This window comes from Dendropsophus ebraccatus, chromosome 11 (assembly GCF_027789765.1).
Source record: "Dendropsophus ebraccatus isolate aDenEbr1 chromosome 11, aDenEbr1.pat, whole genome shotgun sequence".
Taxonomy (NCBI): domain Eukaryota; kingdom Metazoa; phylum Chordata; class Amphibia; order Anura; family Hylidae; genus Dendropsophus; species Dendropsophus ebraccatus.
This window is the reverse complement of record NC_091464.1, coordinates 53,327,087-53,354,675: the sequence shown is the minus strand read 5'-3', so window position 1 is coordinate 53,354,675 and position 27,589 is coordinate 53,327,087. Positions and strand designations below refer to the sequence as shown.

Below are 27,589 nucleotides of genomic sequence, written 5' to 3'. Positions count from 1 at the left end.
GAGAAGACCTGCAACATGTTTAGGTAAAGCATGGTGCTTGTGAAATAGTTTGTGCCCGATGATTTTAGATTCAAACCTAAATAAATCAGCCGATGACAGGATTCAAATTCCCCCCCCCCCCCTCCAGGGCTGGAGCCGGCCTGACTACTCCAGCCCTCCCTCACCTACTATTTTAGTAAAGTAATATTTTCTCAGATTGTTTCTGATCTTTCCCCCAACTAACCTCTCACGCTGTCCTCTTGTTCTTGAGGTTTTTTTCTAAAAATATTTGCCTCTTGAGCCTGGGTTCAATCATGTCCCCCTTTCCTCCAGACTATACAAATTGAAATCCCTTAAAGGGGTACTCTGGGCTGGGGGTCTTTTATGCATGTGGTCAGGGAGGAGGTAGATGATGGCAATGACGTCCCCTTACCTCCTCTGTTCCAGCGTCGTGTCCTGCATCGTGCCGCTCCAGTCCGCACTGCGATACCGCCTCTGCTACTAACTGGCTTAGCGGACTTGAAAAGTCACGTCTCAAGCCCGCGTCAGTAACCGGGAAGCAGACGGGAAGTGCAGACCGGAGCGGTGCGAAGCGGGTAACGGCGGTGGAACCGGGGGAGGTAAGGGGGCGTATTTTCCCTCATCCACCTCTCTCCGGAGACAAAAGCCCCTCAGCTCAGAGTACCCCTTTAAGTCTTTCCTGATACATTTTATACCGGACATCCTCCACCATTTTTGTAGCCGTTTTTTGACCTGTTCTATTTTATCAGTATCTTTTTTAGGTGAGGTCTCAAGAACTGGACACAGTATTTCAAAAGTGGTCTCACTAGAGGTCTATACAGCGGGATCACAATCTCCCTCTTCCTACTGGTTATACCTCTAGCTATACAGCCCAGCATACGATTTGCTTTCCCTACCACCTGGTTGCACTAATGACTCATTTTAAGGCTGTCAGAAATCACTACCCCCAGTGATTCCTCCTCCCCAAGGGCATTATTTTAAATTTGAAAACTGCAGTATCCCTTGTTTGGACCACTTATCTAGTAAAGCCAAATCACTTTCCATATTACTGAAACCTGCAGGACTACCAACCCTATTTCACACTGTTGTGTCCCTTTAACCTTTTCATTGCAACCCACAGACTTGCACATCTGTATCCATTCAGAAAGTATGGTATAAATGAAAGCCAGTGAGATGAAAATGTGAACAACCCAATGATGAACAGTTGCAATCAAGACAACAGGGGTAATGTGGTTCCTTCTGTTTTAATATTAATAAAGGCAAACACTTGTTTTCATATAAACTGTACTGTACATGTGCCAAACCCGGACAAATTATCCCTTTATACAAGAACACAAGCAAACATTGAATATCTAGAAAAGGGAAGAGTCAGTACAAAAAAAAATGCACAAAAGAAACTTAAATTTTCTGACGGTCGGATACCTGTGTCTGCAGAAAGGAAGATTTTAAAATAAAAATTTGTTCCGTGAGGGAGAGGAACATAAGATTATCTTCCAATCTATCAGTCCTTGCTGGTAGCATTTAAATACAGAGGCAGGCAAAGTTGGGATGCTGGTGATTCTTTTCGGGTTATATCCAGCTTCAGAGACACCTCCTTATGTGTATCTGGGGCACACATACAAATAGTTGTCATGTAATTTCTAAATACGATAGGTGTGTGGAGTGCAGATATCCTTATAGTTAACACGATGAAGATTCTCCAGAGTTTTTTGGAGCAATGCAGCAGTATAAGAGGTCATGATTTGTAGACCCTACAGCTCTTATCAGTTCTCTTGTTGCTCTATGGCTGCACACACCAGTAAGTGCCTTCAACAGAAGTGTGCACAGCTCCCAAACCAACAAAACAGATGGAGCCAACAGAAGTGAATCAATAAGTAACACTATCAAATGATTTTCAAAATCGAGAAGCCGGCGAGTGTCTTCTTCATTGTTACAGTCATTGATGTCACATGGGTGCAGCATACAACCAAGAAAAGGGGAAGGAGGGTGACACCTCACATCCGAATCTTCAATGAACCTCTCACACATGATAATAACAAAACATGTTTGGTCTCTAAAATAGGGGTAAACTTCCAGTTCTCTCAACATACCAAATTCTATCCCTCTGACATCCTTCTCCCACACTCCCTCTTCCTTTATATCCACCCTCTTATTTCTTCCGCTTGCGCTCCCTGCCATTGCTCTGAGGTTCTGGCTCAGGAGCCTGGTGCTTGCGATGCCTCCTCTGGTAAGTGTGTCCTGGAAGGTGCTTGGCGAGAAGGTCTTTTACACACTGCTCAGTTTTTTCTAGGCAAGAAAGTTGCTGGCTTCCCGGCTCATAGTACAGCTCGGCATTACTAAATACTACTTTAAGATCATTGAGAAACTCCTGCACTGTCTGATAGTTGCCACATGAACACTTGCTTTGCATGGTCTGGAAGTCCATAGGTGTTGTAACCACTTTCAGATAGCCATCATCCTCGTCCGTGTTCACTGGCTCCCTGAATGACACAATTACAAGGTCTTAGAAGGAATATACGTTACAAATGCAAACCAAGTTAAAGGGGTTATCCAGCGCTAGAAAAACATGGCCACTTTCTTCCAGAGACAGTATCACTCTTATCTCCAGCTTGGGCAGGGTTGGGAAGGGAGCTTAATTGCAAACCGCACCTCAACTGGAGACAAGAGTTGTGTTGTCTCTGAAAGAAAGTGGACATGTTTTTGTAGCACTGGATAACCTCTAACCTTTGCAGATCAATTGAGAATAGCAGCTATCATTTTAGCTTCTTTTAAAGTCTTTTTTTCATGACACAGAAGACTGGTGTAAAAGTGTTATGATTTTTTTTTTTTAATGCGCCAAAGCCAGGCGAGGGAGTATAAAGGAAGGACTTCTACTACTGTTTGGATATATTTCAGGCTTTGGCTCAAAAAACTGCATTGTGAGTTACAGTAACAAAATTGAACAGAAAAAAAAAGCAATTTCACACTGTTTTGCAACATGAATGTTACGGAAAATCCAGAAGCGCTCCACTAAGCACTCTAAGTTTAAGCTTAACAATAAAACAGAAAAATACTAAATTTTAAAATGGCATTTAGGCTTTACTCAAACCATATTCTTCATTCAAACCATATTCTTCATTCATTAAAGGTATACAGAGGGAGGATTTCATCATCTGTACGCATCGGCACAGTATGTTTTTGTGGTATGCTTCTGTACAGAAACCTACACAAAACTTATTACAGATGCATCCCAATCCCAAAGTGTCCTTTTCATACAAGTTAGGAAGTCTCTGCATATGTGCAAAATTACGGTGACATAGCTTAATTTTGATTTAAGATGCATTCACCTGAACGGCCAGCTGAAACGATACTTTATCAGCTTACATAACATCTCTTCACACTTCTGAAGCTCCTGGTTTTGGCGCCTGGAAGCTGGTTTGCTCTGACGTATCTGGGAGATTGAAAACCATTATTAAATGATGAAAAATTCACCCTAGCCACCAAATAGTGGTGTTATTTGCTATTTGTAAAGGCAGTTAGGGCTACACTGTAGTTCTGGTTGTGATGATCACTGCACAGCCAGACATAACAGCTGATGAAAGTGAATCTAGTAGCCATACTGAGGCATGCAACACTCACTTTCTTTAGCTGTGATACAGTCGCTCAATTCTGCTATCTTAGGTTCTGCAATATACCTCGGTTTGTGCACTGAATATTGCTAGCGCGCAACTTTGGGTATATCTCTCTAGTGTACCATCTAGTATGACCATTCTAGTTTTTATACTTCCCACAGCTTTATGAGCTCTTACCACTGATCATTTTAGCATGCTGCCACAGGTACTTACTCTGGAGTAAGAGTAGGGAAAACAATGCAAAAACAATGGCAAAAAGTAAAATGCTTGACATAACTGTGCGGATAACAAGGGTTGTAGGGCCTGGCAGAGTCACCATGTAACATTGACCAACACAGATTAGGAACACAGATGTCTTTTTGGACACAGCTTGAAAAAGACCTCATTGCGAGGTCGAAACGTTGCGGTTTTGGGCAAATAAACCACTTTTGTTCACAATTTTTTGTGTGCGCCACAGCTTTTTCTGGTGTGTGTGTATGTATGTGTATATATATATATATATATTATATATATATATATATAGATAGATAGATATATATATATCTATCAGGGGTGACTGCCAGTCGTCGTATGGGGATATATACACACATTTGCACAGTATATAATGGTAAGTGCCTATTTTTTCCTTTGTAAGCTCACTTTACATGCACGGTAGCGGCCTGCACTGTACGGTCATGTAATGCTCAAACACTGCAGTCATTCTTCTAAATGTCTCAAAACTAAAAGTTTATTCTTAAAGCTACACAAGAAAATTACTGGACATAAGCACCCATCCTACGTACCACTTCATCTACATCGGCTCCATTCTCCTGTACCTGGTGTTGTCGTGATGGTTTGATGGCCTGAGGATTTTTTGGTGGTCGACCTCGGCGACGCGGGAGATTAGGTTTGCTAACCACTTTTGCTTTAGCGGCTTTACGAGATCTCACTAATAAAGAAAAGTCATCTGTTAGGAATACTAAATAAGACTTATCAATAAGTCATAAGAGACAACACATCACTGTTAAGAATCTGAGAGTTCAAGTCGAAAACAGACACCACAAGAGCAATGAAGTTATTTCTCCACTAAATGCGACAATGTAAAGAGAATATTAACAAAACTAAACTCACAACGGAGAGCTGCAAAGTTTCCATAGAATTATAATTGATCCCTATAAACAACTGGGGGAATGGGAGGGGAAAAAAAAAAACAAAAAACTGAAGACATTTGTTCCCCACATGACCCCCTCCTGAATTAATGGCTGTGGCACAGCTGCTGCCGGTGAGAGATGAGTAGACTGCAAAACAAAAAGAGGGCCACACAGCAGGATCTCACAGTTGCCAAGTTAATCATTGGGAACTTAACTGACATAGGGTAGGAGGCAAACACGTGTCATATTACTATCATGGGTCTAAGCAGTGAACTTTAACTTCTTCCGCCTCCCTATAACTGCATTCTCCACAGAAGCGGCTGTCACAGGCACAGAAATGCTGATCCTGTTCAATCCCGCCGCTTTCATCTTTATGCCCCACACTCACATACAAAACGTGTCTCCTGTAAATGAAACGCCGTCCGACGGCATGCCATGCAGGCGTTCGTGTGTGCACAGGCCAACAATTTCCCATTCTCCAAAATCCCACAGGATTGCAAAGCTTATTGCTTGGTTTAACTCCTTACCTTCAAGAAAAGTCACAAGACTAATGGAAAGTAAGCACAACTTACTTGGAATCTAGATCCAATACCATTACCAAGAGTCCCCAATAATATCCGTTCAAGATAAACTTTTCTGGTTCTATCGCTATCCATGTGAATGTGCATTTTGTAAGTTAAGCTAAACAGTGACTTTAGGCTAGACAATGCACAAGCAAAACCTAAGGCCTGCACACTAGAGCCAATAATAGTAAGTATTTATAGCCCTTTAGACCACTGGATCACACAAGGCTTTGAACTTCTACATGGCTCATGCAATCAATTTGCACAGTCTTTATCCAAAATATCTTTCAACATTACGTCTCACTTTCTATAGCACCTTCCCAGCTAAGCACGAAGGAGTCACTAACCCCACACACTTACTACTAACTTTAAAATAACCCATCAATAGGCTTAAATACAGCAACCAACAGTTATAGACAGACCAAAGTAAACATTACACAAATGGAGCTTCTATAAATGCTAAAAAGGAACATGGGTTGTAACTAGCCAAAGTGAAAACACAAAATAATGCAATTAATGCGATCTGGCAGTCATGTCCGTATATTAGCTGAAGCATAAGGAATAAAGTGGTAAATCACACAAGAACCCTGTGTGGAATGACCCCAACAGTTAAACACTTACACCTGAGTCCTACAACATCTTGGTCATCTTCGCTCTCTGCCTCCTCTTCCTCATCCTCCTCCTCCTCATCATCCTCTTCATCTTCTGTCTCCTCTTCCTCATCTCCTGTAGACTCCTCTGCATAACTCCTATGGATAATCAAAATCATTACTTTGTAAATAAATAGTAGTTACAAATGGACTGGGGGATCCCTTGTCCATGCACATAATGGTTCTCCCTGGAGATTATAGATTGGTTTTAATTCATGAAATACAGCTAAGCTCAGATGAGCATTGAAGGAGAAGCCTTGAGCAGGACAATTTATTCAAATTTACACACAAATTCAGATTTTATTTTTTTTTATTTTTTTTAGGTTTTGGGAACACCACAATAAAAGTTTTTGGTTTCTTTTTCAATCCTGCAATTACAATCAAAATCCTAATCAAAGAATTTTGAAGAATGACATCTTAAAATGCCTGAATCTTTACAGATCCCTGCAACAAGGAAGAATTCTTCATTGCATGTAAACATGGTATAAGAGATTTTTTCCACTAATGCGAAATCTGTGATAAAATTCATATTAAGGCTATGTGCCCCCGTGAACGTTGTTTAGCACTGCCTACAGCTGGAATTACTGATCAAGAATTTGAATTCCAGCAGTAGGTAGCGTTAAACATCGGCCGTTGTTTGCACATTGTGTGAACATAGCCTAAAACTCCTTAGAGTCTGCTCCACTGAATAAGGCTTATCCAACACTGAATCTGGAGCTAACCATTCCCACCCACATTACAAATCTGTCACAGTTGTCAGGGGATACCTTGGACTTCACTATTTTTCCAACTGAAAAACAATTGTGTGCACATAGGCTAGAAGTCCTTACCTGCCCCGTGAGCTGCGCCTAAATGTTGCTGGTTGGCAAGCTGGGCACAACCATTCTCCATCAGGTATGTTCAGGAGAACTGGTCGCAGACAGAAGAGATGGAATGCCTTATTACACTCATCACAGAGGATCAGCTTGTCATCCTCACCTAGGTGGAGAAAACAAATTTATAATTTACCAAGAAGCTGGGCTATTAACCAGAGCCTGAAATCCACCAACTGAAGCCTGTTATAAATACCTTTTTTGCGACAAACTTTACACCGTGCATTTTCTGATGACATATCCCATTTGATACATGCATCCAACATTCCTAGCAGCACATGCATGCGTGAGAATGTTTGGGCCTCCCGAATCGCAGTCTTCCATTTCTCCACAGCTGAAGCCACCTGTGGGACAGAACACACACACACACAAAAACCACAGTTGATATATAATAAAATACATAAGTTGCGTCATCACATGACCACTTCCTCGGAGTGTAGATGGAAGGGCCTCTTCCAAAGCTAGACAATGGCAACACAAAGGATTTTTAACAGCAAATGTGTGTACAAAATTTGCAGTATATTTAAGCAGCAGCAATATGGATGTCTGCAAATCTATCCATAGTATGTCTAAAAAAATAAATCTACACAAAACCCTTAGAATGATTTGAATTGAAGATGTCTGCTGTGGATTTTGGTACCAAAGTGCTGCAGATTGTCTGTTGGGTACCGACCCTTCACCAATTCTGCACAAACTAAATAAAAGATCAGAAAACAAATATACTGCTAACCCTTACCGATCACCACCTAAAACTTTACTTAAAAATCTTTTAGATAAGTGTAACTGCAGCTTTCCAGATATCCCATACAAACAGCAGCTGTGATCCTACTTGATGCACTGACTATAATTATACCTACAAACTTGAGGACTGGAGTAGAGAAACTCTTTTAGAGGACCTGTACTCCATGTATGATGGAACTATAGATTTCAGAGGTGCATCCCTCTATACCTTAAGACTATTTAAGCAACAGAAATGCATCACAAAATTCAGTTCAAGCAGCAATCGAATTAATGAATATTCTAGTGAGTTCTCAGTTCTTCCTACTGATCATGAGCAGTAAGTTACTATAGAGGGTTAAGGTGAAATACCCAAAGACTAGAGAGACTTATCCTGTCACTATCTGTCAAGTTCAGCCATGCAGGCAATGCACATGGATACTGCACTAAAATAACAGATCCCAAGAAAGAAAGAAAAAATGTCATCCTCTTAAATCTTTTCCTGTAAAGTGACGTTAGTTAATGCCATCTCAACTAAAAGCCTGTACTCAGCATTGTGCTCAGACTACACAATGAATCCTATCTGCAGTTTATACTGATTCCCCATGTATTTGTTTGTATAGGAGAACTCAATCTTGTGGCTGCCATATCAGTGTACTGCCACCAAGTGGACATTCCAGACATACACCAACCATGAGAAATATTTAAAGCTTCAAAGGGAGACTTTGGGATGGCCATAAAAGGGGAACACCCATCCAAAACATAAACAAATGGTATTTTCACCTTCACAAGGATACTGATGTTAGAATGGAAAAATGTTTGGAACATAATCAAAGGGCTATGCACACACATGGGGAAGTGTAAACTGAGCAGGCATCCTGACAAGCACATAACCTGACAGCTTTAAAACTGCATTACACATGACATTTGTACAGAAATATTTTGTTCTAGCGCAATGGATTCTGCTAGCAGATATTAAATCAACCTCTTCTAGTTCTTACCATTGCCATCTAAAGACACTGTAAAAATTTCTCGTTGCCAGGGAGTGAGAATAGTTTCTACTCACATAAGTTAGTGTCATTTTAGCTACAGGTAGAATAGTTTCTTAGTCAGAATGAAATTTAAAAGCTCGTCTTGTAAGGAAACCCCAATGTATAAACAAGAGCAAGCATGAGTATCACTGTAATTGATGTTACGTCAAAGTCTAAACATAAAGTGGACTGTGTAAAAATAAAAATCCCTTTTCCCAATTTTACAAAATATTTAAGGTAGAGTGAAATGTATTATTACAAAGTACAACTGGTCCCACTTAAACAGAAAAATAAAAGCAATGGTCCTTAGAAAGTGAGGATTAAAAAAAATTAAAAACCACAAGGCCAAAACCCATCCTGTCTATCTTCTAGCAACAGAAGCACTCTTGTCCTCCGTTTGGGTGTAGTTTTGCAGCTTCATTCCTTTGAAGTGAATGGCAGAATTGTAATACCTTACACAACCCGAGGACAGGAGTTATGCTGTTTATGCAAGAAAGTAGCTGTGTTTTTCTTCTAATCCTAGAGCATCCATTTAGTCAGTTAAAGTGTTGTTCTAGAAACACAGAATTAGAAATGTGGATGATGCCAACATAATGTGGTAATGTTAGGTCTGAGTCTTTCAAGCAAGATCGACGTGTTGGGTTCTCTAATGTTTTGGATGTAACTCTTTAAATATATTTAAAAAAATATATTTTTATGGACTTCCCAAGGTTTTGGATGTGGGTAACCAACCACATGTGCACAGAGAATATACAACAGAAAGTAAAATTGGGCAATCTACCATACCCTGGCCTCCTCTGCCATTTTCTTTTCCTCGTCCTGCTCCTCAGCTTTGGCTGCAGCCTCTTCTGACTGGGGTTGAGATTTTTTCTTTTTTTGCTTTGGAGCCATAAAACCCTGTAAGTACTTCTTGATGACAGCAGCTTGAAGAGAGATCACACACTCCCCAAAGTCTTTGAGGTTTTCCAAAGTGCGAATCTGTTTGTACAAACAGAACTTTAGGTATTTGACAAGTTCTATAAATACTAGCAGCACTGTTGACGGCAGGTACATATAGTTAAACGAAGGAACAAAATCTTGCATCCTACCTTCTCTTCAAGTTCCGTGGTATCATCCAGATAACCTAGTCCTCCCTTCTGTAGTCTAGTTGCTACTTCGATTACATCGCTGCGTAAAAAGTTTAGCAACTCCTGGTGTCCGTCACATGTCTTCAAACCCAGGTTCTGCTTACGGGCAAGGTGAATGGAATGCAAAATGTCCTGATACCTGAAACACAGTAGGTGAATAAGCATCAGACTCACTACTACTGTGCTCATTGTATGGATATATACATAGATATGTAAACTATAATATATTCTACTCTGGGAGAGTTAGCCATTCCTACATAGGAGTGTCTAGTGTTGAGTGTGCACACCACCACAGCAAGGGCTGTACATCTGAACACGCAGTAAGGACTGGGAATGTTAGCTCCACGGTCTGAAGTTGTGAATGCAGCTCTAGGTAACTAAGGATGAGTGAACTTGCAGTACTAGTAAAGCGCTTTGCTAGACTCTGCCGTCGGTCTTCTGCTTTTCTGCTGCCTCCATGACGCGCCTCTCTGGGTGCATGGAAAAGCTGAAATCAGTCCTAGGAAACTGGGAGAAGTTGCTCAGCACTGGATCAAGCTTTTCCAGGCACCCGGCACAGAGTTCAAAGGCAGCATGCTGACAATCCAACATCCCTAGATCTAACCCATCTTTAATCTTAATTTTTAATATGCATATTAAATTTCATAAAAAGGTGTTAACCACCAAAACTACAAGCCAGCTTTGCTCTGTCACTGGCAATTTACTACTAATGCTACTTTAACTATAGGCCGTTACTTCTGCAACATCCTTTCTGAATCACCCTGTATTAGAGCCTTCTTGTTCCCTCTCCTCCCGGTAACTTTACAGTGTGCAGGGAGGTCGAGAAGTATGGTCTAATGAATATGGAATATGAAAGACTACAAGACCTATGTTTTACCCTTCAGGCAAGTACACCAAAACCCTTACATACATCTGGAGGCACATAACTTAAGGCACCATATCCCAACAATTAACTCCATGGTCATGTGTTAAAAGACAGCCTTATTTCTTATGAATAGCAAATTCTACTTTTAATTATAGTGTGTTTGAAAACAGCTTGTTTTTTTGGATGCAAGCATAACTTGCATAAGCATAAAGTCGGGAAAGATATCTTGCGCCATCTGCTGACTGCAAGCAAAAACTGCATCTAGAATTTGGCTGAAAGGGCTGCCCCAGCCATTTCAGGTGTGAAAGAAAACAAAATTGTTAAAGCAAATTACCTCTTTTGCAGCCGTTCCTTAAGCTGGTTCTCTCGAAAACCCTGAGGATGTAGACAGTCTAGGAGGTCATCAAACTCCTTTTGAGAATCACACAGGAACCTAAGGTAAACAAGGACATGACTTGAAGTACTAGCAAATTAGCAATTTTAGCAAGACTAATGGTGAGAGCTATGCACACAAAATCAAATGAACAAAAAAAGAACACCAACTTACCAAAGGTTCTGTCCTTGTTTAGGTACTGTGCTTTCTACTTGTTCTTCCTTTGGCATGGCATCATCTGGGCTACCAATACTGCTGTCAGCATCCTCACTGTCCACATTAACTGACAAGGTTTAGGAGAAAATGTTTATTTCTACAAGCTTTCTCTTATATTAAGCAACCAAGACTTCATTTATAGATTGTAAAAACATTTATTATATATATGTGTGTTGTTAGATATAGTCATGTTTCAGTGTACAACCACCATAAAGTATAATCCCAATAAAGGGATCTTCCCAGCTATAAGGGGCATAGTGACAACTGAATGCCGTACTCCGCTAGCTTCAGCTGGTACCACAAAGATTGAAGGGAACAATTGCACAATGCACGACCCAACCCCTTTATTCTAACTTGAGACTCAGGTCAGTTCTCAAAATTGTGGAGTGCCAGCAGTTTGAGCTCATGTGATCTGGTAGTTAACCTTTATCCTGTGGATATGGGATAAATGTGTTAGGTGGAAAAAAGAATTTAGCTTGCAGTGACTAAACCTGATAAACTCATGTTTGATGTGCACAAGTAGTGAGCTTACCACCTTCTGAAGTGGCTTCCCAAGGCATTGCACATGTGCGAGTGAGTTTATAAGGGCTAGGCAGCACAAGCTGAACCTTGTCTGTCCTGTGTATCTAACAAGGGAAGCAGGGTATTGAGAAATGAGCGTTGGTTCAGCACAGGAGCCCTTCAGAGGTAAAATTTCTCATTTCTCACTTGCCATCAGCAGATTAAGTTCTTAGTGTTTATGGGCACAGCCATTATACATTTACTAAGTGTCTCTGTTATATTACTCTAAAAGATATAATGCATTTAAAAATATTTTCTAAAACGTGTAGCATGCCTATTAGGTTAAAACTGGAGTACAATTGGATGGCAGATATGAAATAGTATAGCAGCAGTGGCAAGTGTACATATTCAAAGCTAGGATAGGATGTAAGACTTAGTGTGTTATGAGCTTCAACTGAACAGTTTAAGGACCTTCGGTACCTTCCTAAAGAGGTTAGGCACTGTATAGGAAAATGAAAAATTTAAATACTACCATCTCCATCTTGTTCTTCATCTTCTTCTTTAGGAGGACTGAAGCTGTAGTTAATACTGTCATGTACCCAGCCCTTTTCAACGTAAAGTCCAGGGGTGCCATCAGAGAACAACCAGTACCTGCAAGTAAATAGTTTTTTTAAACTGAAAAGAATAGTTCATCAAATTGTGAAAAGCATCAGTCTTGTAACTTAACAGCAATACCTGTTATGGTTGCGATCTGTGCCAAGCGGTGATCTTCTCAATACTTGCTTGGCTTTGGCAATCCCTTCATGAAATGCTTTTTCGGCAGAGGCTTTGTGTTTACGCATTCTCTCCTCTTCTGCTTCTTTCTGAAATCTTTCTGTAAGAGTTAAAAAAAATACAAAAAAAAAATACAAAATGTTGTCAACAGGAAATGTTTTCCTTGTTACACTGCCCTCTTCAGGTTATCTAGTAAAGTCCAGCAGAGTTTTATCCTGGTCATTATGATTGCATTGTAATTGTAAAGAAAAGTAAGCAATCCTCAGGATAGGTCATCAATATCAGGTCTGCAGGGTGCAGAGCTGAGTGAGCAGAGCCAGTAGCATGCAGCTCAGTTCATTGTGTGGTGGCCATGCTGAATTAGTGCACCTCTGTTTAAATGATTCTGCTTTGTTCACGGCGTGCGCAGGGTGCAAACAGCTAACAGATGGGGCACGGAGCATCAGCACCCTGCTGCTGTGATGCTGATGACCTATTCAGAGGTTTGTCCATGAATATTTTTGTGACTAGAACACACTAACATTCAGTTCTTTTCCAAATCACCATGTTGTGTGATTTGGACCAGGTTCTTAATTATTCCACCTCCATTTGCACCATTTCTGGTTAGGAAAAAAAAAAAAAAGATAAGTCAAATTTATAAAAAGGCAGTTAAAGGACAACTCTGGTGCTGATGATATATATATATATATATATATATATATATATATATATATATATATATATATATATATATAATCATATATATTATAATATATATGTATGTATATAAAAAACTGAAGCTCCAGTTGGTGACATTTTGTCTTCACTTCCTGGTTTGGGCTTTCCCATGATAAGCTTTGTCTCCTGTGATGTCTAACTCTGTAGAACTGTTAGATAGCTTACAGCTTGCTCAGCCAATCAGAGCTGAGCAACCTGAGTCATCTGAAAAGGGAGGCTGGCCTAACAGGGCTTAGACCAGTTTTCCTCTTGATGATGTCATTGGCACAAAATGGCTGCCACAGAAAAGTGTTTACTTCAATGCCTGGTGGGGGGATTGGTGGGAGAAAAGATAGGGAGGGGGGGGGGGGCAGATAGGTGATTAAAAATTATATAACTTTGTAATATGCTTCAATGTGTTTTAATTACTGGAAAACAGCTTTTTACCGGATTTTTCCTTTAAAGTGAAACTGTCGCCCCCTTTGTGCATTCTGACATCTCTACACAGGTGTAAAGGGTAAATTTAGCAGTTTTCATACCTTATTTTATATCATAAGTCATGGTGCTTGTTCAAGTAAAAAGTCATCTTTTATTAACTGCAGATTGTGTTAAGTGGGCGGGACCTCGCGGCATTAGCGCCACTTAGCCCCACCCACAATGCTACAGTTCCCACCCCCTCGCCGGCCATTGGAATAGGCTGGCCGAAAGGTCTAGACCTCACCCCCTTTTCGCCAACGGTCCCGTTGTGGGCGGGGCTAAGTGGTGCTAATACAATCTGCAGTTGATAAAAGATGACTTTTTACTTGAACAAACACCATGACGTATGATATGAAATAAGGTATGAAAAACGCTAAATTTACCCTTTACACCTGTGTAGAGATGTCAGAATGCACAAAGGGGGTGACAGTGTCACTTTAAGGCTCCAACACACTGGAACAATTATGTTAACACACAAGTCCCAAAATAGGTATGGACAACATAGGCATAAAAATACCTGCTGAAAATGCATACAGTGCACATCCCATTGCCGTTAATGGGAAGTTATCCAAAACTGAATTCTAGTCTACATCCATAACAAAAATACCAGTCAAAAGTCAAGTATGACAGGCTCAGATTGTCTCTAGTGATAATAGGAAGTCTAGGAGGGAGACACTACCATGCACAGGAGAGCAGTGATACACTGACCAGTAACTAAAATCACAATGTCCACAGGTCTGCCTCCAGAATGTAACCTCCCCCAATCCCTTTAGCCTGCAGGCTTATCAGAAACCCTACTTGTCTGTGCTGCTGCTTTCCTTTCTGCCCACATAGCACTCTGCAATGTGAGGTTATTGGGGGAAGTTCAGTAGCAACATAAGATAGTACTTTACTGATGAGTAGATCATGCTTCCAACATCACCAGACACTAAGGATGGTAGAATGCATCTTGAAGTGACCCTATGTCTATCTACAACAACCGATTTAAAAAAAAAAAAAAAAAAAAGGAGGGGTGGGGGGGGGGGGGGAAGAGATAGAACGCCTGATGACAACTGAGGCATTTTTGCCATCAGTTCCATTCACAAGCCCTCTCTAGGGTGGAATATATTAAAGGCACCACAATGGCTCTAGGGTGGGATGTATTAAAGGCACCACAATATATTTGGATTTATTGTGACAGGTACACTTTAAAGATAGATCACTCACCAAGCAGTGAGTTCCCTAAGCAAGACATATGCTTGAAAGCAAAGACTATCACAGCAGAATGCTTACCTTTAGTAAGCTTTTCATTTTCTTCCTTCTCTTTCTTGGCTTGCATCGCCTGTAGCCTCCTGCTCTTCACAGCACTTATCATGTCCTCTGGCTCAGGCTCTGCTGATTGATCGGTTTTGCTTGCTTTTTCAGGTTTCTTAGTAGACTGTTTAGACTGAGGGATGTCTTCTTTACCTTTGACACCCTGCTCTTTTCTTCTCTGCTTTTCTGCACGTTTCTTATCATTTTCCTCTTTTAGCATCGCTAACCTCTCCTTCCACAACTCGGCTGAACGTTGCTGCTGAGCTTCCACGTGATCCTGAACAGAGTAAGTCATAAGGATTCGGTGACATAGGGCACCAAGAATATGAAGTTTCTCTTCTGTTGTAAGTTCAAAAAACTCAGAATTTTCCAGTTTCTCCAAGTACTCATCTTCTACTTCATCATCCTGGAAGACAGCTGATCCTTCACTTTCCTCATCTCCTTTATCAGAAACTTCATCTTCCCCTGCAGGTGAGTCAGACTTGCGGAGACAGAGACGAACAAGCTCAGAAGCAGAATGCAAGGTTAAAGGGATTTCAGATAGCTTCATACCCAGTTCTCCATAGTCTTCTGCTATCTCATCTTGCAGGAGTGTTTGTAAAAGCACAACAAGCACTCTGTTCAGATACATAAATCCACCCTTTTCAGCTGCAAGTGCCTCCATTAAGGAAACTGCTGTTACAGGGTGCTGACCATCAGGCAGCAGCAAGTCAGAATAACAGCTCAGAAATTCAATCACCATAGCTACATCACCAAATAAAGTATTGGGTAAACCTTCAGGGGTATCAACCAGCTTAAATGTCGGTAGATTCTTGCCAGACAGTTCTTGGTCCTCAAACCTTTTCCGTTTCTCTTGTCTTTCTTGCTTCTCTTTCTGCTTGCGTTCTCGAGCCTTTTCTTTGAGGCGAGCTTTCAGAGCTTCCCGCTTCATCCGCATGTGCTCCTCTCTTTCTGCCTCAGTCATGGAAGCCCAACGTTTACGCTCCTCAAGCAGCTCATAGCGTTTCTGCACCAATTCTTTAAGCTCATCGGGCAGTCTGTTTCGATCATCATCAGAAAGAATTCTGGCCACCTTAGAGATTAGCGCAGAAATAGCACTCTTTTTGTCTTCGCGATTCTTGTTGTCACGATAGTAAGAAATCAGATGGAGAGCAGCAGCAGGAAGCCGTTTCTGCTTAGATGCTGACTTAGGAGTAGAGGAACCAGTTTTTTGCATACGGGCACCTTTTGGAGTGCTTTTTGCCATATCCAATAAGGTCATCTGCTTAAGCTTGGAATTCTTCCCATTCTTTTTAGGGGAACGATCTTTACTCGACATTTTCTGCCCATTGACTACATGGGCCTTTCCACTTTTTTTCCCTGTAGCAGCACTCTTCTTAAGGCTGGCATTCACTTTAGAAGGACTCATGATCTTCATTAGCTTTTGAAGCTCCTCTTCAGAATACTTCCCTTTTAAAGGAGAGCCAGGGGCCAGTTTCTTCAGGTTTACCTGACACCATGAAGTTGGGCTGAATGGCGAATATTTGCCTTCGGTTTTTGCTTTTTTTGAAGGTTTTTGGTCAGGAGACCCTAAGCTTTTCCTCTTTGCTGGAGTTGGATTTGTTGCCATATACTAAAAGACAGAAAACGTCAGACATTACACTAAGGGTGGTTGTGTTAAACATGCATGCTGAGTTGCTAGAAACTAGATATCAAACCCCATCCCATAGCCGGCAGTGTCCTGAATAAAGACAAGAGAAAAATATCAACTATACAGTACCTACCACCGCCTTATTAGGCTAGTGTCACGCCCAAGTCAAATCCTTAAAGGGGTTTCCCAGCGAAAATCTCTTTCAAATCAACTGGTTTCAGAAAGTTATATAGATTTATAGTTTACTTCTATCTAAAATGCTCAAGTCTTACCGTACTTAAAAGCTGCTGCATGTCCTGTAGGAAATAGGGTTTTATTTTTCAATATTACACAGAGCTCTCTGCTGACATCTGTCCGAGACAGGAACTGTCCAGAGCAGGAAAGGTTTTCTATGGGGATTTGCTACTGCTCCTGACAGTTCCTGTCTCGACAGAGGTGGCAGATAAGAGCACTGTGTCAGACTGAAAAAAACACTTCCTGCAGGACATACAGCTGCTGACAAGTATGGGAAGACTTTTTAAATAGAAGTAAATTACAAATCTATATAACTTTCTGAAACCAGGTGATTTGAAAAAAAAAAGAAAAAAAAAAAAAAAAAAAAAAAGATTTTCGCTGGATAACCCCTTTAAGGATTTGCCTTGGATGTGACACTAGCCTAATATGGCGGTGGTAGGTACTGTATAGTTGAACTTTTTCTCATCTATATAACTTTCTGAAACCAACTGATTTGAAAGAAAAATTTTCGCTGGATAACCCCTTTAAACTTTTAAAGGCTAGTGCATAAACTTGTGCTGACCATAGGGAATGTGACCACATGGTCTGAGCAGCACCAGCACAATCTGCCAGGCAGACCGAGTACCAAATATGCTGTCTGCCAAATGTAGTATGATTCACGCAGCATGTCAGATGGCTCATATCAAGTCTGTTTAGTGGTCAAGATGTCATTATTAGAAAATACTTGAGTAACAACTGAGAACAGTGGAAAGGAAATTACTGGAAAGATGGAACTCCCTAAATATACACTTCAGCCTGCTATCAGTATTTTTGACAGCAAAAAACAAACTGACAACATTAATAATTGTGTGTTTCTATTTTACTTACTTTATGTGGATCCAATAAAAAGTCACTAAACTTGCTGGGTAAAGAGTACTTTTTGACCAGCTCATCTTCAACCACCCACGGTGCATTCTCCCCTATTCCTAATCTCAGTGCATAATGGCGAATGAAGTATCGAAGAATCTCTTTATTTGGAGGTCGTTCAGACCTCCATAAGCTGTCCACAGGAACCATGCTGATTATCTAAACAGCAAACAAATGATTAGTTAGCAAGAGTAGGAACCATATTAAAATGTTACAATTATAATTTCCTCCAAGGTGGGCAAAAAACACAAGTAATGGTTGGGAACATGGTTGCTTTTCTATTAACATTGTGATAAAGCAATAACTGTTAAGCCACCAATGTAACTGCCTGATCAGCCAGTAACTGAGGCAGAACACCAAAGGAACAGCTGTGTATAATTTCTCATGTTTACATTATCCCCTGCTGACATACATTTTTTTTTCTACATTGCGGACAAACCCTTTAACCATAGAGTTTGATGTAAATTGTGTGTGACTTTAAAAACTTTTTTTTAAAGACTATTGACTATCCAAATTTAACCACAAGTGTCAATTCTTTCGGCAGAATGTGGAATCAGCCGGCCCATAGAATTGTGTCTATGGAGCCGGCGAAAAGGCGCTCGGCCGTGCGCGCGTACAGACGACGGAATTTCGTGGAGAGAGGCGGAACGGCTCCAAACAGCTGACGAACACTATTCAAAGTTATATGACTATGTAATGTGTGGTAGTTAAGGGGGGGAAAAAAATAGCTGAATTCTCCTTTAAATAGAAATAATTTACAAATCAATATAACTTTCTGAAACCAGATGATTTGAAAGATTAAAAAAAAAAAAATCACTTTAAGGTTCGTTTTAGTTGTGTGACATGCTGTTGCATTGAAATTTGACTAGTCACCATGTAGTCCTATGTACCACATATTATACACCTCAGGAAATACAATTTATATGAGCGCAGCATCACCTTATCTTCATTCAGCAATTTCACATCATATTTGTGTTGCAAGAATTTAGGAGGTGCCCATTTTTTCTCCTCTTTTTTCAAGGTTGCAGGAAGTTTGCGAGGTGAGCGCCTTGCTCTGTCACCTGTTGAACATATATTAACGTAGAATTAGGAATTATAAGATCATATAAAACTATTAAGTAACAAGCTAGCCAATTGCTAAGTCAGTTTGCCTATTCTCATTGGGGTGCTATTACAGTTTTGAAAAAACACTTGTCAAACCATGTGCAGTTTGGCTGTGAAAAAGTTTAGATAATTACTCCAAAACACTAGAGATAAACATTTTGAAAAAACATGCACTCACACTTTTTCAAAAAAAGTTTAGAATCAAGTTTCATTACTGCTCCTATATGCAGACGACATGCTGCTATATACGGATGATTACGATAATTCTATTGGTCCCATCATGAATATTACTTGGTTTGGCCGTTAATCTGGCTTAACTATTAAATGGGACAAATAAGTAGTGCTACCTCACACGTCCCCACTATCCTCTTTAGGTTCACCTCAAGTCCCCCTACAAAGTGTGGATCACTTTTGATATCTAGGTGTGGTGGTGTCAGCGAGGGTTGGGGGGATTATATTAAGGACAATTTGGTGCCCATTATTCAGAGAAGTGTGACTAAAGTAGATACGTGGTGTCGTCTTCCCCTGTCGGCAGTGGGTAGGGGTAACCTTATTAAAATGTTACTCATGTCGCAACTATTGTATATCTTACACAAGTCTCCCCTGTGGACCCAGCTAAATATTTTTAAAAGATCAATACCTTGTTTAGAGAACTCATATGGCAGAAGAAAACAGCCAGAATTAAATTAGACACTCTACAAAGGCCTAAAACTGAGGGTGGCTTAGCAATCACTGATGCCTTCCTGTACTTTATTGCAGCATATAAAGGGGTGGGGGCAGACTGAGGGGATAGAATAGCTGGCTGGATGGTTACTTGGTTAACAGGACACTCACCACCCCTGGCCGCGGTAGATACTGCTTGCGTTATGGGTCATGGCAGATTCATACCTACTTTACATCTACTGACCAAAGTCTGGAACCAAACCAAAACAATACTAGGTTTATATAGCTTCACCACTTTCACTCCTTTATGGAAAAACCCGCAACTATCAGAATTGTTTCGGTTAGAGGGCTTCTCCCCATGGAAAAACGCAGGAATTTACTATGTAACGCAGGTATGGAGGGATGGTTCAATTGTCTCCTTTGATTCCCTTAAGGAAACCTTTCTCCTCACAAATGTAATGTTCCATAAATACCTACAGATTCGCCATGCACTGCAGACACAACATACATTGACACTCTTGGTGCTCTCGTCCCATCAACTCCTAAAAGCCATTGGAGAAAAGGGAGTACTACAGGGGAGCTATTGCCTCAGCATATTCCTCGTTATTACAAACAAAAATAACTGCGGCTCCTCAGATAGTAAGGGCCCTATTCCACTGGACAATTATCGTTTGCATAATCATTAACGATCTCAAACGACCGCTATTGCAAAAGACCTGAAAACATTCACTCATTTCCATGGACCGATAATCATTACTTATGATCGTATTTGCGATCGTTCTTTTCTTCGCTATTGCGTTCGTATCTACTGCGAATGACCGGACGTCTTATTCAATGCGAACGATTTGCGAACGTGCAACGATCAAAATAGGTCCAGGTCTTATAAAGCGATCAACGATTTCTCATTCGGTCGTTAATCGTTAACTGCATTTCAACCGAACGATTATCGTTTAGATTCGAACGAGTTAACGATAATCTGAACGATAATCGTCCGGTGGAATAGGACCCTAAGGAATAAGTGGATACAGTACAAAGGACCTATTGATGAGTCACAATGGCGGGAGGTGTTGGAAATGGTCCCACTGGTGTCGCTATGCAAGGCTCAATGGATGCCACAGCTCTTTTTGCTGCATAGGGTCTACAAAACCCCACACATTATGCATAAGATTGGATACCGGCCAACATCTAAGTATCCCAGGTGCGAGGTAGAGGATGCTCATATAATTCATATGTTCTGGGAATGCCGGGTGCTAGACACTTATTGGAGGGGTGTGCAAGATATTTTACAGCAGGTTTTTGGTTTCTCTATAACACTGTCACCGCAACATTATGTACTGGGACTGGTGAGTGATATGCACCTGGATGATTATACTGTGCTAGGGGTACAAAGGATTATGTTCCAAGCATGAAAGTGCATAGCCTCCAAATGGATTCAAAAAGACCCACCTACCACACCCGAATTCTTGAACAGGATGAATGTCATTATTAGAATAGAAAGAGGCATGTATGTCAAAAGGAAATGTCTCCGTAAGTTTGAACAAATATGGGGAAGGTGGCTAGATATACCAGGTGTTCAGAAAGTACTGTTGCAAACGTGTAGGAACCCCTTTCAGCAATTCCTCAGTGCAATAGCCAGGTAATAAGAGCCATGATGATGTGGAATGGATGTAATAGTACAAACTCTCTTACTTTTGAAGCTACTCGTAGCAATGTAGGAAGCTTATCATTTATGCATAGATGTGTGAAGTTCTTCTGTTGGAAATATAAGAAGGAATGGAATGGCACAGTGGGGACTGCAAGGTTTGCCATTTTTTTCAAGTTCGTTCCTTTTTTCTTATGTTAAGACTTTTACGATGCAGTATTACTGCTAGGATATCTGTATTTAGTTTTTCTTATGTTTCGTTTGGGAGGAAAATGTAGAAAATGGTGGACTCATTGCAGATAATATTTAATGCTTTGACGTATATAATGTATCTCATGTACCAGATATTTACTGTGTTTACATTTCATGTATTTGGAAAAAGGAAACTTTTCTACTTGCATTTAATTGATACCTTGCATGTATATGATTGTACTGCAATGAGTGCAATAAAAACCTCTCTGATTTATATAAAAAAAAAAAAAAAAAAAAGTTAAATTACTGCTCAGATCAGTGCTATCGAAACTTGACCTGGCATAAAAAGCTAGACACTGGTTAAGATTCAAAACTGTCCAATTTTCCCATAGGCAGGCTCCCTAAGCTAATCAGAAATACCTGACAAAGATTTGATGCCAAAGCCAGGAATGGATTTAAAAAGAGGAAAAATCTCAGGCTTTCCTTTATGGCCTGATCTCTATAGTCCATTCCTGACTTTGGCTTCAAATCTTTGGCAGATAATCTTTCTGTGTATGGCCCCGTTCCCACTGAGCAAAGGTAGCGGAATTCCGTGACGGGATTGTCCGCTGCGGAATGCCGTTAGACTCCCATTATGAACGGGAGGCTATGGGAGGCGCGCACTCCTGCCCTGTCCGCGCTGAAGAATGAACATGTTCATTCTTCAGCGCGTACAGAGCAGGAGCACGCGCCTCCCATAGACTCCCATTATGAACGGGAGGCTAACGGCATTCCGCAGCGGACAATTCCGTCGCGGAATTCCGCTACCTTTGCTCAGTGGGAACGGGGCCTAAATGGAACCTGAGGCAGGAAACCACTGGGTTTGTTGACTGGCTGGCTCCTAACATCACAACCCCAGAACTGAACAGCAGGAACAGAATGGTAAGATATTGACAGTGACGAGAAAGGAGAGTGTAGATTACTTATAATTATCCCTTCCTAATGGCATATATAGTGGCTGAGCAGTTGCTCTGTACCACAGTTCCTGCACTGCTTTCCTTCAGCTCTCCATTACAGTCCTTCCACAGTACAGTACCTACCATCCACCTACAGGGCAGATACTTCACTGCATGTTCTTCCCTAAATGTTCCAATAAAGATAAATACATAATATATATTTTTAGATCAGGGAGATTGTGAGGTTGGCTGGGCAGAGCTCAAAGGGCAAGGCTAGAGCTCAGACACAAGATGCAGCAAAGCCTATTGAGACACCAGATGTGTTTTAGAATGCAGGAAGGAGGGTCGAAAGGTCTTGTGCAACCAGGCAATGCAACGCTGACTACAGTTTGTGCGGTCAGGAATGGTCGTGTAGCTTCAGTTTTATACTTCTCAGCTAACATTAAACACATTTCAAGAAACGCCTCCCATCAAGCTTAAAATATCCTATATGTAATTTTGGTATGCTGGCACATTATACCATATTTACATGGTAGCCAGTTACATCACATAAGATACATTTTGAGAACTTACTTTCTCTTAAAGCATTTAGACTGTCTCTCCGGCTGGGCTCTTCCTTAAGCTGATTATCCTGGGCGACCTGGCTGGAGTTCTCTTTGTCACTGGATGGAGAGTCACACGCCCCATCAGGCTTCTTCTCTGTGCTTGGCTGCTCATCTTTTTCCAGAGGATGAATCTTTACAATTTTGACTCGTGTGTATTTTTCAGGAGCAATCTGTGGGGGACGGAGGCAGATATTACAGGATAGCCACTATTAGTATACCAGGAAAGAGTCTAAAAATTAAAAATCAGTTGTACATACAAGCTTCTAAATATTTTATCATGAATATCCGTCTGAACAATGTTATAAGCACAGTCACAATCAGTTAAAAGAGTTAGGCAGGTTGTGTGTGTTATTACAAATTAGCTCTATTCACATTAATGCAACTGAAAACCACATCCAGAATCTATTTTACAAAACCTTCTGCAATAACTTTACAGTTTATATACATTTAGACAGTATTTTCAGTGCTCTAAAGAAACATAATGAGTGTAGTTAAAGTGCAGGATACCTCAAAGTCACACTCCTCATCATTTGCATACTTTGTCATTATATCCATCCATGCTTGGTCCACCAACTTGTCTAAGGAGATGGTGTTGTGGTGCACAATCTCTAATACCTGCTTCTCATACCATCCTGGGAACTCTTCTTTTAATCTGTAACAAGAACAAAGTATTGTTAAACAAATACATTTTATTGAGTTTCTAGGGGTGCCTTTATATAGAGAGATTTATCTGACAAATTTTTGAAGCCAAAGCCAGGAACAGGCTATAAACAGAACAGGCCATACAGGACTGACATTTCTCCTCTTTTCAAATCCATTCCTGGCTTTGGCTTAAAAAAATCTGTCAGATAAATCTCTGTGCACCCTTACATACACATATTGCAGCAACCCTTTTACTCCTGCTATGAAATCTGCAACACAGATGTTGGAAGAGCACATTAAAAAGTACAGGAAAGGCCTGTAGATTACAGACTGCATATTCAGAGACTTAAAGGGGTTGCTAAGGCTTAGAAAAGCATGGCTGCTTTCTTCCAGAAACAGCACCTCTAACGCCTCTACTTTGCTGCAGCAATGACATCAGGTATAGTCACATGACTACTAAAGACAATCACATGGGAGTACATAATGTCACTACTGCAACAAAAGTAAAAATGACTGTCAGGGCCCACTTCAGTGTTGTTGTGACATGGGATTCAACACTAACGTAACAGTTACCTTTATTTTCTTACTCATTGCCAGACTGCTGTCACTTTCACACAGCCCAAATCAGCCAAATGAGCACTTCTACCTCTTCAGTGACAATCTGCACTGCCAATCACTGAATGAGATGGGACAGCGCCGTGCCAGTGACCGGGCCCAGAAATGTCAGCAGTAGCTGCTGTAAGCAGAACACGCAGGAAAAAGGCCGAAGGACACCAGGGGAGCATGGGTATAAACATTATTTTCTATGAAGCAAGGGTTGCATGGACATGCTAACAATGTCTGTGCAGCTGTCTGAGCATACCAGCTGCAGCAGTAGCTTTACATCAGAGAAAAAGGTGTTCTATTCTGACATGCAAGGCCTTGAGAGCGAGGCAACTATTTATCTGTGCGGGGAGCTGCCTGTGACTAGTCAAGACTCTCAGCCTGTCAGCACGTTCTACAGGAATGAGTGACAGGCAGACAGACAGTTAGTGGCCTCACTCCCTGTCAATCATCCCTGCAAAGCATGCTGACAGGCAGAGAGCCGTGATTAGTCATGGCTGACTCCCCATTCTGATGACTAGTTGCCTCCCTGACCTTGCGCACTGGAATAAGACTACTTTTTCCCCTGATGTAAAGCTACTGCTGCAGACACGGCTGGAAGTGTCAGGGAGCTGCACAGTAGATCTATATTGTGCAGCTGGAAACCATATTGCCACAATCGTGCCGATTGGTTCCCTTTAAACAGAAAAAACCCACCCATACAGGTAAACAGAAATGCAAACAGAAACCATCAGTAAGGTGCTACTCACAACTCTGCCACTTCCTGTTCTTCATCCCAGGCCTCTTTGTGAGTCAGCTGACTACTACCTGTACTTTTGCATGTCCAAACCCGCTCTGCATAGTGCTGCAACCGCGCTTCATACTCTCTACAAGTTCATGGTTAAGGAAAGAGTGACCAATAACCTATTAGATAATGTGATTTATTGTATAGTCAGAATAAAAAAATAATAAAAAAATCAGAAATTCATACACATCACAAGGAAACAAGTCCCATTCATGACAAGAAAGCACACAGTAATAGGGCATAGAGCATCATAAGATCATTAGTGATTCATCAGCCTCCACGATGTGATGTCAGCAACCAGGAAGTACAACAGATTCCACGCTGCAAATCTAATTTGCTAGATGTGGAATAACCCGCATCAACATTAGGAGACGAATACTGCAACAAACAATTGTCAATCAAGTCATGTTGTGCAATAGGCTATCATACAACAAATGTGACTATATACAGCAATGTGGCAGAGTGAAAACTATAGCTGTATGTATGAGGGCAAACTAACCCAGAGGTTTTATAGATCAACCTCAACTAAAAAGGATCCTACCGTTAAGGCTGCAGTGAGCGATTTCCTGTGTGTACTCACTACCCAGGCTTGACAGTGGAAAGGCAAAGGCGGCACAATGGAGACAGAGGAACATCGTATCAGTATGATTATGTGCTTGGCTTCCGGCATACACACTAAATCTGTTTCACAGAACTAAGCAAATTCGGTCAACATTAATGTGGTATGGTTGGCAAAAGTGCTGCCAAAAAAAGCATACTCTTATGTGTTAAAAAAACAACAAATATGCAATATGCAAACACAAGAAACTTATGCACCATCTAGTGTATTGTTACCCAGCTTGTTGAACACTATTTGGCAGAAAACTACAACTCCCAGCATGCACACAGATTATCAGCACAAGTGCCAGTCCTGAAAAGGAGTCACTCCATGCCAATAATACATCCACAGGTATGAAATCAGAGTTATTCTCTTTGGGTACAATACATGCAAATAGCTGCTTAACCTTTCTGGATTACAATAAAAGCAACATAACAGGAAGTATAGTATTGCCAACCCACTGACCACATGACCCAAACATGATCGCTGGAGATGAATGTACAGTAAGTGCCCTACCACCCTGCGATAAGCATTGGACAAGCAAATGCTCATTCTTCAGCTGATCACAACATGTTAAAAGAAAATAAAAATTCAGCCACACATCTCTGCCTGTGTAATAGGGGATGTTCAGCCGACATTGATGGAAGTAAAGGGCTGCACAGACATCACTTGTGTGGCCCTGTCTGAATAGTTGCTGTGTAACAGACTCCTCCTTTACAGACTTGACAGGTACTTGCATGAGGCTGACCATGTAATATCACATTAAAATTCAGTCCACATCTAATGAACTTGCCATTGTTTAGTTTAGTCTTGTAAAGGTTGTGTTGCTTTCCAAGTGTTCAGATCCTCTAAAGTAGTCAGGTGTGACAGACCCGACTCAGAGACCCCCAGGGAATGGCAACACTTGGAAAGATTGTTGCATATACATCTCACCGTTTACTTTACACAGCTGCATTCCTATAACATGTTTTATATCCTTTCCAACAATATAAAACATACATTAAACACAGCAAAAGGCTGACTCCATACGTCCTGAGCATCCAGATTAGAGTTTTTTTCTGTTTGAAAAGACTTCTCCCAACTAATGGGAAACAAGAGGTGGATAGAAAGATGCAAGAAGCAGTCTGGGGAGGTTATAATATATATATATATATATATATATATATATATATATATATATACACACACACACTGGATGCCAGGCACAGCACCTCTAACAATGGGACCTGCTCTGGCATGAGTTTCCCTCTGGTCCTTTTCTACCCTGGAGGGGAAGGTGATGATATGGGGAGCAGCAGAGATGTTAAGCTCTACCTACAGATCAGAGTGATGGGGAGCAATGCCAAGCCGTATATACCCTGGCAGCCCATCTGTATACCCTGGCAGCCCATCTGTATGCACTACAGACAACATCCTGACTCAGAGGAAGTTACACAACTTTCTTGTACACTTCACGTCCCCGGTAAGATCCCTGCTGTCACTGACAGGTAGCTAACCAGCACACAGCACTGCTCCAGGGTCCCAGTAGACAGCCCCCTGGCCATGTTCCCCGCGCTGCCCCTGAGCCCACACAGGAGAACAATGGGGCTGGCCCTGCCGGCAATGGCCGCTCCCACTAACACCCAGCGTGAGGCGACCTGCGGAGAATGCCGCTAAACAGGGCGCCACACCGATCTGCGCCACATCTGCTGCCCGCCCTGTCCCGCTGACACACTGCACCGACACTGCTGCGGGCCACCATCGTACAGGCGATCAAGGATACTCCCGGCTCTTAAACGCTTCCTTGGTGTGCTCCACAACGAACACCTCTTCCCCCTCGGCGGGCTCCTCGCTGAGCGGCTTCACCAGCGTGAACGGTTTGCGGCCCAGCAAAGGCGCCATCCCGAAAGCAGGCTGAGAGAAAAGTGCGTGGCTCCGGAGTTAACGGACGGCCCTCTCCGTGTCAGCCGCGCGCAGAGAGGTGACGGTAACGCTGCCTGACACAAGCAGCCCCCGCCGGTTTCCCGCCTTCAACCCTTACACACAGAAGAAAAGCAGGGATTGAAAAATGGCGGGAGATTCCCTTCCGCCGCCGGCTCCCTCCGCCTCCTCTTAGAAGCACATACTAACATGAATACGCTTCACGTAAATCCTCGCCCATCGCCATCGCAACCAG

The 27,589-nt window shown here is 41.5% G+C and overlaps 1 protein-coding gene across 2 annotated transcripts; it reads right to left on the bottom strand.

The window, feature by feature from the left end:
* Positions 1-1,225: 1,225 nt before the first annotated feature.
* BAZ1B (bromodomain adjacent to zinc finger domain 1B) lies at positions 1,226-27,589 on the bottom strand. Of its 2 annotated transcripts, none has more exons than XM_069945522.1 (19): positions 27,197-27,589; positions 24,802-24,918; positions 23,315-23,459; positions 22,776-22,977; positions 18,606-18,727; positions 17,628-17,825; positions 14,876-16,508; positions 12,392-12,530; positions 12,189-12,307; positions 11,114-11,222; positions 10,901-10,999; positions 9,663-9,840; positions 9,361-9,552; positions 7,023-7,170; positions 6,785-6,932; positions 5,926-6,053; positions 4,427-4,539; positions 3,327-3,430; positions 1,226-2,480 (listed from the first exon to the last, which is right to left on the bottom strand). In XM_069945522.1, exons 1-19 carry the CDS (start codon positions 27,313-27,315, stop codon positions 2,150-2,152), a joined length of 4,344 nt encoding a protein of 1,447 aa, XP_069801623.1. In that variant the 5' UTR covers positions 27,316-27,589; the 3' UTR covers positions 1,226-2,149. The 2 variants fall into 2 exon arrangements, with proteins under 2 accessions (XP_069801623.1, XP_069801622.1); XM_069945521.1 differs by having other exon boundaries at positions 4,394-4,539; positions 27,197-27,588.